This window comes from Orycteropus afer, unplaced genomic scaffold (assembly GCF_000298275.1).
Source record: "Orycteropus afer afer isolate SDZICR_OR568_19922 unplaced genomic scaffold, OryAfe1.0 scaffold00012, whole genome shotgun sequence".
Taxonomy (NCBI): Eukaryota; Metazoa; Chordata; class Mammalia; order Tubulidentata; family Orycteropodidae; genus Orycteropus; species Orycteropus afer.
Window position 1 is genome coordinate 3,068,191 of NW_006921599.1, and position 12,421 is coordinate 3,080,611.

Here is a 12,421-nt window from a genome sequence, read left to right on the forward strand (position 1 = left end):
ATATACTGGAAAGAGGCCACACCCCTAGGGAAACTCCCTTTCAATGGATTAGCTGCTCAAAACATAATCATCTGATCTCATCTTGAGAATAACTACATCACAAGAGCTTAAACCACACAGAATTGTGGTCCAGCCAAGTTGACACACAGCTCCAACTATCACAGATAGCTAAGAAAAGGAATTACCTTTTATATTCCCTATCATCTTCTTTTTCATTCGTCTAACACCTATGTTCTAGGGCACAAAACAAAGCAGATATGGTCTTTAAGCCAGTGAACAAAAAACACACGTACAAGTTAATTAGTTATACAGATCATGAGATGGAATAACAAGAGGATCTCTTAAAGATTTAATGACCAGGGAAGGCCTCTTTGAGTAAGAAAATGTGAGAAGAGTGAGAAAAAGAATTTTTAGCAGACAGAAATGGAATGTGTATCAATCCTGATGATAAAAAGAGCTGGCTGGTCCAGGAAATAAAAGGCTATTCCAGGCGAACCTTCTTTATTAATGCCTTGAGTAAATTTTCATGGCTATTCCCAATTATTCAATATCATCTTAGGGACACAATAGTACTATTACTAGACTTCTTTCCTTACTCTAATTTTTCTGTTCTCCACAGTACTTATCAACCAAAACCAAACCAAATTCACTGCCGTGGAGCCGGACCCAACTCAGAGTGACACCTCCCCTTGGGTTTCTGAGGCAGTCACTACGGAAGTAGATTGCCCAACCTTCCATCACCTCTTAATATACTATATGGGGAGCTCTGGTGGCATAGTACCTAAGGCATTTAACTGTTAACCAGAAGGCTGATGGTTCAAACCCATCAGCCACCTCTGGGACTGGGCAATCTACTTTTGTAGTGATACTGCCTCAGAAACTCAAGGAGGGGTCTCTATGAGTCAGATCCAACTTGAGGGCAGTGAGTTCGGTTTTTTGTTTTTTCGTTTAATATACCGTGTACCTTAGCTTTGTTTAGTCCTTCTCCTCCCCATCCCCAAATGTAAGGTTTTCAACCAAACCCATGCCATTCAGTCAATTCCAACCCACAGTGATCCCATAGGGCAGAGTAAAACTGCCCCATAGGGTCTCCAGGGCTGTAATCTTTAAGGAAGCAGATTACCACATCTTTCTCCCCAGAGGGGTTTGTGGGTTTGAACCGCCAACATTTTGGTTAGCAACCAAGCACTTTAACCACTCGCCACAAGGACTCCTTAAGCTTTTCAAGGATACTCACAAAGGCCTAGATCACTTGCTGGCACATAAGTGCTCAATAAATTCTTATTACATGAATAGCTAAATTCCTATACTCATATGTGGGCTCATAAGGAACTGTAACACAGATTGGAGGCCCTTGGAAATGGAACTATCACTCAACTCCTTAAAGGGCACACCGCTTAATAAATAGTTGGTAACTTAACAGAAGGAGCTCTGGTAACATAATGCCTAAGGCACGTGACTGCTAACCAGAAGGCTGGTGGTTCAAACCCACTAGCCACTCCTTGGAAGGAAGGTTGGGCGATCTACTTCCATAGAGATACTGCCTCAGAAACCCAAGGAGGGGTCGCTATGAGTTGGGGCTGACTCGACGGCACATAACAACAACAACAACTTAACAGAGAGGGAATCTTATTACCATCCTCTACTGAGAATTTATGTTCTAGCTTTCTTTGAAATGGCAGCAGGTAATACATGGTTTCTTACCAGTGACTTAAATGTTCTAAAGGATATTTTCAAAAAGGTACCTTTTATTTTGTTATTTACAGTGTTCTCCCAATTTATAAATTCTCACCCTCCACCTCATTCTAACCAATTCTGACCGTATATCTAGTCTGCTTAAAAAGCTTTGCCCCAGCACTTACTGAGTCGAGTACAACTTTCTTCCTCACATTCACATTCTCAGTGATAACACTCTGGGCATTATCTACAAGATGCCAAGCCACAAAGTACTTTGCTGGCCATCTCAGTACGTTGCTAACTCTTAGCCTATTCTCCATTTCAATTCCCAACATGGTTCTTTCAGTTGTTGTTGTTGAGAACATACACAGCAAACCACACACCAATTCCAATCTTCTCTAAATGTATAATTCAATGATATTGATTATATTCCTTGAGTAGTGTAACCATTCTCACTCTCCTTTTCTGAGTTGTTCCTCCCCCATTAACAAAACCTCCCTGCTGCTTAATGCCCCTATATGGTCTTAACCAAGCAAGTCTAATTCAAATAACTACCATCTGTTCCTCCAGCCAACTCCTTTAAGAGCTTTAACTTCTCTTTAAGACTTTCAGAATGGATACTATGAAGAACTGTACTCCTACAAATTTAAAAATCTAGAGGTAATGGACAGATTTCTAAAAACATACTACTTACCTAAACTAACACAGATTTAGGTAGAAAATTTGAACAGACCCATAACAAAAGAAGAAAATGAACAGGTCAAAAAGGAATTACCAACAAAAAAATATATCCTAGAGAGGTGAGAGCCAGGATAGGAACAGATACATGCACACTCACGTTCATGACAGCACTATCTACAATAGCAAAATGATGGAAACAACCTACGTGCCCATCAGCAGAAGAATGGATAACCAAACTATGGTACATATACATACTGGAATGCTATGCAGCACTAAATAATAATGTAGAGTCTGCAAAATACCTCATAATATGGATGAACTTGGAGGACATTATGCTGAGTGAAATAAGTCAATCACAAAAGGACAAATATAATATTAGTTCATTGTAGTAGAGGGTCAAGGAAAGGTTTATATATGGAGGGAAACTTTCTTTGTTGGTTGCCAGGGGTGGGAGGGGAGGGGAGGGAACACTGCAAAAAAAAAAAAAAAAAAATGCACTGACCCATGTCACTTTTTATATTTCAATAAAATTCATTTAAAAAAAAAAAAGGAATTACCAACAAAAAAAGTCCTGGCCCAGATGGTTTCACTGGAGAATTCTACCAGTCATTCAGAGAAGAGCTGACACCAATCTTACTCAAAATATTCTGGAACATAGAAGAGGATGAAATCCTCCCAAATTCATTTTATGAATCAAGCACAATATTAGTACCAAAACCAGGCAAAGTCACCACTAGAGAGGAAAACTACAGACCATTATCCCTCATGAATATAGATACAAAAATCTTCAACAAAATCCCAGCAAATAGACTCCAACAACATATAAAAAAATAGTACACCATGACCAACTAAGATTCATACCGGATATGCCAAGGTGGTTCAATGTTAGAAAAACAATCAATGTAATCCATCAGATAAGTAAAATAAAAGAAAAGAATCACTTGAACATATCAATACATGCAGAAAAGGCATCTGATAAAATCCAACACCCATTCCTGATCAAAACTCTCAGAAAAATAGGAACTAAAGGGAAATTCCGCAACACAATAAAGGGCATATATGCAAAACCAACAGCCAACATTATTCTCAATGGAGAGAGACTGAAACCAAACCCTTCGTGAACAGGAACCAGATAAGGGTGCCCTCTATCTCCACTTCTATTTAACATTGTATTGGCAGTTCTAGCCAGGGCAATAAGGCAAGAAAGAGAAATCAAAGGCATTCAAATTGGTAAGGAAGAAGTAAAATTATCCCTATTTGCAGATGATATGATCTTATGTATAGAAAACCAAAGAAATTCAGCAAAAAAAAACTACTGGAACTTATTAAAAGATTTAGCATCGTGGCAGGATACAATATCAACATACAAAAATCAGTTGGATTCCTCTACACCAGCAAAGAGATCTCTGAAAAGGAAATAAGAAAATCAATATAATCTACAATAGCTACCAAAAAGGTAAAATGCTTGGGAATAAATCTTACCAGGGACACAAAAGACCTATACAAAAAAAACAACAAAACACTACTTCAAGAAACTATAAGAGATCTAAATAAATAGAAGAACATATTGCTCATGGATAGGAAGACCAAACATTGTGATACTGTCTATATAACCTAAAACAATCTACACATTTGATGCAATCTTGATCCAAATACTATCAACATTCTTTAAAAACACAGAAAAACCAATCACTAATTTATATGGAAAGGAAAGGGACCTCAGATAAGGAAAGTACAACTGAAATAAAAGTACAAAGTAGGAGGTCTCACACTCCCAGATCTCAAAACCCACTATACAGCAACAATAGTCAAAACAGCCTGGTATAATGAAAGATACATAGACTAAAGGAACAGAATTAAGAACTCAGCAATAGATCCATCCACCTATAGTCAGCTGATCTTTGACAAAGGGCCAAAGTCCACTAAATGTGGAAGAGACAGTCTTTTTAACAAATGGTGCTGGCAAAACTGGATATCCATTTGCAGAAAAATGAAACAAGATCCCTACCTCACACCATACACAAAAACTAATTCCAGATGGATCAAAAACTTAAATGTGAAACCTAAAACTACAAAATTCATCAAAGAAAAAATAGGGGCAAAACTAGGGGCCTTGATTTATGGCTTAAATAGACCATCAAGCATAACCCAAAATGCACAAACAGAAGAAGATAAACTAGATGGTTGGGACCTTCTAAAAATTAAATTCTTATGTGCTTCAAAAGACTTCTCCAAATGAGTAAAATGAGAATCTATAGATTGGGAAAAAATATTCGGCAATGACATATCTGACAAATGACTTATCTCTAAAATTTATAGAAAACTCCAACAACTTTAAAAAGACAAACAATGCAATTTAAAAATGGGCAGAAGACATGAACAGACACTTCACCAAAGAAGATATTCAGGCAGCCAACAAACACATGAAGAAATGTTCATGATCATTAACCATTCTCATTGCCGTTGAGTTGGAGCCAATTCACAGCGACCCCTCCTTGGGTTTCTGAGGCAGTATCACTACGGAAGTAGATTGCCCAACCTTCCTTCCAAGGAATGGCTGGTAAGTTTCAACCACCAGCCTTCTGGGTAGCAGTCAAATGCTTTAGGCACTACGCCACCAGAGCTCCCCATTAACCATTAGAGTGATGCAAAGCAAAAAATGAGATACTATCTCACCTCAGCATTAACAGCAAAATTCAACAAGACAGAAAATACTCTCATACACTGCTGGTGGGACTGTAAAATGATACAAATACTGTGGAAATCAGTATGGCAATTCCTTAAAAAATTAGAAATAGAAATACCACTTGATCCACCAATCTCATTACTAGATGTATATCCTAAAGAAGCAAGAGCCAGGACATGAATAGATATATGCACATCCATGTTCATTGCAGCACTATTCACAATAGGAAAGAGATGGATAACCAAACTGTGTTACACACACACAATGGAATACTATGCAACACTAAAGAATAATGTAGAATCTGCAAAACACCACATAACATAGATGAACTTGGAGGACATTATGCTGAGTGAAATAAATCAATTACAGAAGGACAAATATTGTATTAGTTCACTATTGTAAAAAGTCAAAAAAAGGTTTATACATGGAAGCAAATTTTCCTTGTTGATTACTAGGAATAGGAGGGGGCAGGGAATACCCAGATAGGTTGAAAAAGAGAGAGATGGAGAAACCAAAGATTATTAGTGGTTACCCCACATGATCATATCAATCAATGCAGCAAAGGCATTTAATAAACATCCATTCCTGATAAAAGCTCTCAACAAAATAGGAATAGAAGGGCAATTCCTCAATACAATAAAGAGTTTATATTCAAAACCAACAGCCAACATTATTCTCAATGGAAAGAGACTGAAACCATTCCTCTTATGAACAGGAACCAGATAAGGATGCCCTCTATCACCACTTTTATTCAACACTGTATTGAAAGTCCTAGCTAGGGCAATAAAAGGCAAGAAAGGATAATCAAAGGCATCCAGATTAGTAAGGTAGAAGTCAAACTATTCCTATTTGCTGATGACATGATCCTATACACAGAAAACCCAAGAGACCTGGCAAAAAAACTACTGGAACTAATTGAGAGATGTAGCATAGCGGCAGTGCCAAAGGGGCAAGGAATTGGCATCTTCTGACCTGCTCTAACTATACCAGAGGAAGACAGAATCACCATCAGCAGCCCAATACCTGCTCCCATGAGACCAGACATGGCGCTACCCTCCAGCCCTCTTATCATCCTGACACCAACCATCCTTCCCACAGCACCCACGACCTCTTTGCTGCATTCAATAATTTGCTGCAAGTGGCCACATAGAACTCACAGATTATGGGTTTACTAGGGAAGTAACAGGCTACAATTCAAGTTCAGGAATGCACTCAGTCTCCCTCAGCTGGCCATCTCACTCAGCATCCATCCTTATCACTCAGCAGCCAGCCATGTCCTCTCAGCAGCCAGCTGTCTCTCTCAGCAGCCAGCCGTCTCTCTTAGCAGGCCATTTCTCTCAGTCTCTCAGTAGCATGTCTCTCTCTCAGCAGTGCATGTCTCTCACATCTCTCTCTCAGCAAATACGTCTCTCAGCCAGCAGTCAGAGAGACTCCTTTTGCCTTTAGGAGGGCTCCTTTTGAGCCTGGCAGAGTGGCCAAAACCAACCAATCCCAACATCAGAATTCTGTACACCTGAGAGAGAGAAAACTTCCCAGAAGATTGCTTTGTGTTGTTCCAGGTGAATGACTTTAACAAGCAGCTACTCAGCTACTCACTGCAAAGTGGGAGTTACAAATACTATGGCTAGAAAAGCCATATCACATAATTTACTACGCCGCAGGCAGGATACAAGATCAACATACAAAAAATCAGTTGGATTCCTCTATACCAGCAAAGAGATTGCTGAAAAGGAAATAAGGAAATCAATACCATTTATAATGTTGTTGTTGTTGTTGTTATGTGCCATTGAGTCGGCCCCAACTCATAGCGACCCCTCCTTGGGTTTCCGAGGCAGTATCACTACGGAAGTAGGATTGCCCAACCTTCCTTCCGACCATTTATAATAGCTACCAAAAAAAAAATAAAATACTTGGGAATAAATCTCACTAGGGACACAAAAGACCTGTACAAAGAAAACTACAAATCACTACTCCGAGAAATCATAAGAGATTAAATAAATGGAAGAACATACCATGCTCATAGATAGGAAGACTGAACATTGTGAAAATGTCAATACTTCCCAAAGCAATCTATACATTCAATGCATTCCCACCAACATTCTTTAAGAATACAGAAAACTAATAATCAATTTTATATGGAAAGGAAAGAGACTCAGATAAACAAAGCCCTGCTGAAGTAGGAGGTCTTACACTGCCAGATCTCAACACAGACACAGTAGCCAAAACCTCCTGCTATTGGTACAATGACAGACACATAGACCAGTAGAACAGAACTTAGAACTCAGAAATAGATCCATCAACCTATGGTCTGCTGATATCCATTAAATGGGGAAGAGATAGTCTCTTTACCAAATGGTGCAGGCAAAACTGGATATCTATTTGCATAAAAATGAAAGAAGATCCGTATCTCACACCATATACAAAAACTAATTCCATGGCATAAATTAGAGACCCTAAATTTGCTCCTACTTTTTCCTTGAGAAATTTTATAGTTTTAGGTTTCACATTTAAGTCTTTGATCCATCTGGAGTTAGTTGGCAGTGAGCTTGGTTTAGTTAACTTATGACATAAATAGATTGTCAAGCATAACCCAAAATGCACCAACAGTAGAAGAGAATGGGACGTTCTAAAAATTAAATTTTTGTTTGCTTCCAAAGACTTCTCCAAAAGAGTCAAAGAGGATCTACAGATTGGGAAAAATATTTGGTAATGACATATCTGACAAGGGACTTATCTCTAAAATTTATAGAAAACTCCAACACCTCAACAACAAAAAGACAAACAATCCAATTCAAAACTGGGCAGAAGACATGAACAGACACTTCACCAAAAAGGATATTCAGGCAGCCAACAAACACATGAAGAAATGTTCATGATCATTAGCCAGTAGAGAGATGCAAATCAAAACAATAATAGGATGCCATCTGGCCCCAGCACTAATAGCAAATTTCAATGGGACAGAAAATAACAAATGCTGGAGAGGATGTGGAGAGATTGGCGGTCTCATACCCTGCTGGTGGACTATCAAATGATACAACCACTGTGGAAAGCAATATGGTGATTCCTTAAAAAGTTGGAATTAGAAATGCCATTTGATCTAACAATTCCATTACTAGATAGTTAGGCTTAAGAAGTTAGAGCCAGGACAAGAACAGATATATGTACACCCCTGTTCATTGCAGCACTATTTACAATAGCAAAAAAAAATGGAAACAATCTAGGTAGCCATCAACAGAAGAATGGATAACCAAACTATGGTACATACAATGGAATACTATGCAACACTAAAGAATAATGTACAATCTGCAAAACACCACATAATGTGGATGAATGTGGAAGACATTATGCTGAGTGAAATAAGTCAATCACAGAAGGATAAATATTGTATTAGTCCATTATTGTAAGAAGTCAAGAAAAGGTTTATATATGGAAGGAAACTTTCTATGTTGGTTACCAGGGGTGGGAAGGGATGGGAAGGCACATTGCAAAAACAAAACAAAAAAAATAATAAATGAATAAAACAAAGACTATTAGGAGGGTAGGAGTGAGGGGTAAGGGGAAGTTTTCATTTGTGGGGCATTCAGTTTATGCTAATGGTATGGAATATTTTGGGAAAGGTTAGCAATAATGGTGGCCCAACATGAAAAATGTCATCAGTGTCCTTGAGCTGTAAATGTGGAAGCTGTTATGTTGGTGAATGTCTTGTTATTTATGTTCTCACAATAAAAGTAATAATAAACAAAAAAAGGGCTTTTCAGAATGAAAAATATCTTCTTCCAGATGATGTAATTTTCCTTCATGGGACATATTTACTGCCCACTATGAAGATTAAGCATAGGGAGCTCTTCTCCATTGGCTATACTAAATTTGTTCAACATGAATTTTGTGGGGAGGGGAAAGGCATGGATGGATTGAAAGTGTTATACAAAATGTTGTATCTACAGTATTTATGGCCTAAACAGGGAGTGCCTAAAAATTTATACCACCATGGATAAAAATGGATATTTGGGGATGTGGATTGTTTTGGTAACAAATTGGCAAAAATTGAGAATGGACAAGAGGCCTAATATTCTAATTTTTAGGTAAAGTTTACTCCTTTGCATCAGGCTTGAGATAAATGGTATAGCCTTCTTCTTTAAGACATTTGTAGACACATAAGGTCAACAAACTACTAAGAGTCTGTCTTGTCCTCACTGTCTCACAAACTTAAGGAGTAGTGATCATAGTTAACATCCTATTGGTAATCCTGCCAGTAGACTGGCTTTATAGTTCCTTAACTCCAATGAGATATTCACTTCTATTTTATCATAGTCCCTCATAAACACCTTGTTACTCTGAGGAATAGTTCTGCTCTCCAAGATCTCATACATTAGAACTACAGACTCTGACCATAACATCCTGTCCTTCATCATAATTACCACTGAATTGTCTTTATACATCCACTTGTTCAACCCTTTGCCATTCCTACAATAGCCTGCTTGGTTTCATTTGCCTCCTCATGCAGCTTGGGTCCTAAAATCAGCCTTTTCACCACTATACTCTCAAGAGTGCACACACAAACTGAACACTCCCCCTCCTAACATCCTACCATTCCCGCTTAGTCATCTCCTAGTCTCTATTTTTTGTACAGCTTAGGGAAGGTGGGAAGAAAAGTCATATAAATACAAGTAATTCAACTCTAACATTCATCCCATGTAATCTCATGTAGACTCTTTGATAGTTGCAATCCTTCTCTGATTTTCTTAGCAACTCATTAGCACATTTTCCAAAACTATTCAAAGCTAAATGCTACTACTGTTTTCCACTACTCCTTGCCCCACTGTAATTTATCTCTTCTACTATTCCTGTGCAACAAACTCTCACCACAGCATCAATGACATCATATTTCCTAAATCCAAGGAATATCATGGCAATTATTATTGTATGGTTGCTAGGCCATTTTCAGCCCCTTCCTTTAGCCTCCTCACAGAGGAGGCAGGAAAATTAGATACTTCCTAAGCCCTCCCAGGAGGGTTTGAGACCCAGATCTAGTCAGTAAATGTAACTGGAAGTCACTTATGGGCTTCTGGGAAAGATATTTTATTAACTAATACTAAAGATATTACTCTCCCTTCTTCCTTCCTTAAGCACTGATATAATGCCGCATGCTAAAACAATATGGCCATTAGTGGGCATATTTGAGGACAAAAAAAAATGTTCAACGCTCAGTTTGGAGAAGGAGACAGAAAAGACTAAATTCCTTGAGTATACTTCTGAGCCACTGAAAGCCCTAGCACTTTCAATAACCTGATTTCTTGATATGTGAGAAAAATAAACTTCTAACTAGTTAAGCTATTGGTTCTGTTACTTGCTCCTAGTTTATGTATTTTCAGCCAGAAACATTCTTCACTAACCCAATGCTTTTCAGTCATTAGTTTTTACTTGTCTTCCAATTGGGTACTCCTCCTTTTGTAGAAATTTTCCTGGGATTCTGATATTTTCTACACTCTCCGTATTTTTTTGGTGGCTTCTCAGTACTCCATTTCAGGGCTTTCCGTTTTATGCTGCAGTCCCTCAAGGTTCTACATGTTCTTTTCTTCTCCCTTTATGTAGCTTCAATTACTAACTACTGACTAATTAAATCACCAGCCAAGACTTTCTTCTGAGCTTTAAGTGCCTATAGGAAATTTATATTTGGATGTTTCACAGGCATCTTAATGTGTTATGTCCAAAACTGAGCTCTGGATTATTATCCCTGTCTGTGATTATCCCTTCCCCATCAGTCAATGACACTTCCATTGCCCTTTAAAGCCAGAATTCCAGAAGTCAGCCTGTAATTTTCCTCTACTTTTTATTCCCTCCCCTCATGCCCAGTCACCAGTTCCTATAGAGCCTATCTCCTAAATGTCCCTTCAATGATTGTACTTATTTCTATGCCCAGTGCTAATTTCCAAGATCAGTTCACCACTACCTCCAACCCATATGACTAAACAAAGATACTAACTTCCTGACCTCTTCAATCAAGTCTCCACTCTTTTGTCAAAGTGACTATTCTAAAACAGTATTGATGACTCTCCTGCTTAAAATCTTGAGCCAAAACCACCCAACCAAGCCACTCTTGAATTTCTGACCCACAAAAACTGTATGAGTTACTAAGTGTTTGTTCCTATTTGAAGTCATTAAATTTAGGGGTAGTTTGTTATGATATATAGATAACACAGTAGATTTTTAAAATATAATTCCATTTAATTGGCAAGCCCAGGAAAATACCGTATGCCAATCAGAATTCAATGTCACATTATAAACACTATCAAATTTGTAGGACCTCTGGTAGCATAGTGCCTAAGGTACTTGACTGCTAACCAGAAGGCTGGTGGTTCAAACCCACCAGCCACTTCTCAGAAGGAAGGATGGGCAATCTACTTCCATAGTGATACCACCTCGGAAACCCAAGGAGGGGTGGTTATGAGTTAGGTCCGACTCAATGGCACACAACAACAACATCTGATTTGAGGTCTATTACTACTCTGTATCCTAAATTCCAAATTTAAGTTCTAAAACATTCTAAACACCACATTCCCTTTCAGCCCGAATTTATTTTGCATAAAAAGCAGTACTTACAAGTTTTGGTTTATCAATGTTGCAGGACAAACCAAAACACTAACATAATATACAGGAGATCAGTAGAATTCCTTTTTGGCAACATTTCCACCAGTAGGGCATTCCACATTAGCCAAGCTAGCATCTCTGTGCTTTGCATATTCTCAAGCAAACAAAGGAAAACAAAGATCAATATTTCAAAGGTAAACCTTCATGTGTTGCACATGGTACCTTTTGATGGCCACCAGCTCCCCAGACTCATTGCTCTTGCCCATAAGCACACTCCCATAGGTGCCGTCCCCCAACTGTCTCATGGTTGTGTACCGGTTCATCTTGGAAAAGAATGCAGCAGAAATTGTCGACTAAATGGACTTCTTTGTTGAATGGAAATTTAAATGCGTCTTTCTTTTTATTATTTTTTGTCTTCAGACTGTCAGATGTGTAATAGGTTGGTCATCATTAAATATAGACTTTTCCCCAAGATTATGTAGGTTCATGAGATATAGCAATGAGGAATCTGGCAAGGAAACAGTGCTTCCATTCTTACGAGCACCCTATAAAAAAGCAAAGCAAAGATAAAATGAATTTTCATTTTAAGAATCTCTTAAGAAATTTACTGGCAACTTAGTACATAGGGAAAAATTATAAACCAATGTGTAAAACTTTTGCAAGAAATCATTACTGCTATTGGAATGAAAAATAAAGTTCACATATAATAGCCTATACATATATATATATATATATACACACACACACACACACACACACACACATATACATACATACATATATATACAT

General features: G+C 38.1%; 1 protein-coding gene across 1 annotated transcript in view; it reads right to left on the minus strand.

The window, feature by feature from the left end:
* Nucleotides 1-11,955, minus strand: part of MAK (male germ cell associated kinase) — a 97,761-nt gene extending 85,806 nt beyond the window's left edge. The window contains exon 1 of the mRNA XM_007951715.1: nucleotides 11,855-11,955. Coding sequence (XP_007949906.1) covers nucleotides 11,855-11,955 — 101 coding nt within the window. The remainder of the gene's footprint in view (nucleotides 1-11,854) is intronic.
* Nucleotides 11,956-12,421: the final 466 nt, after the last annotated feature.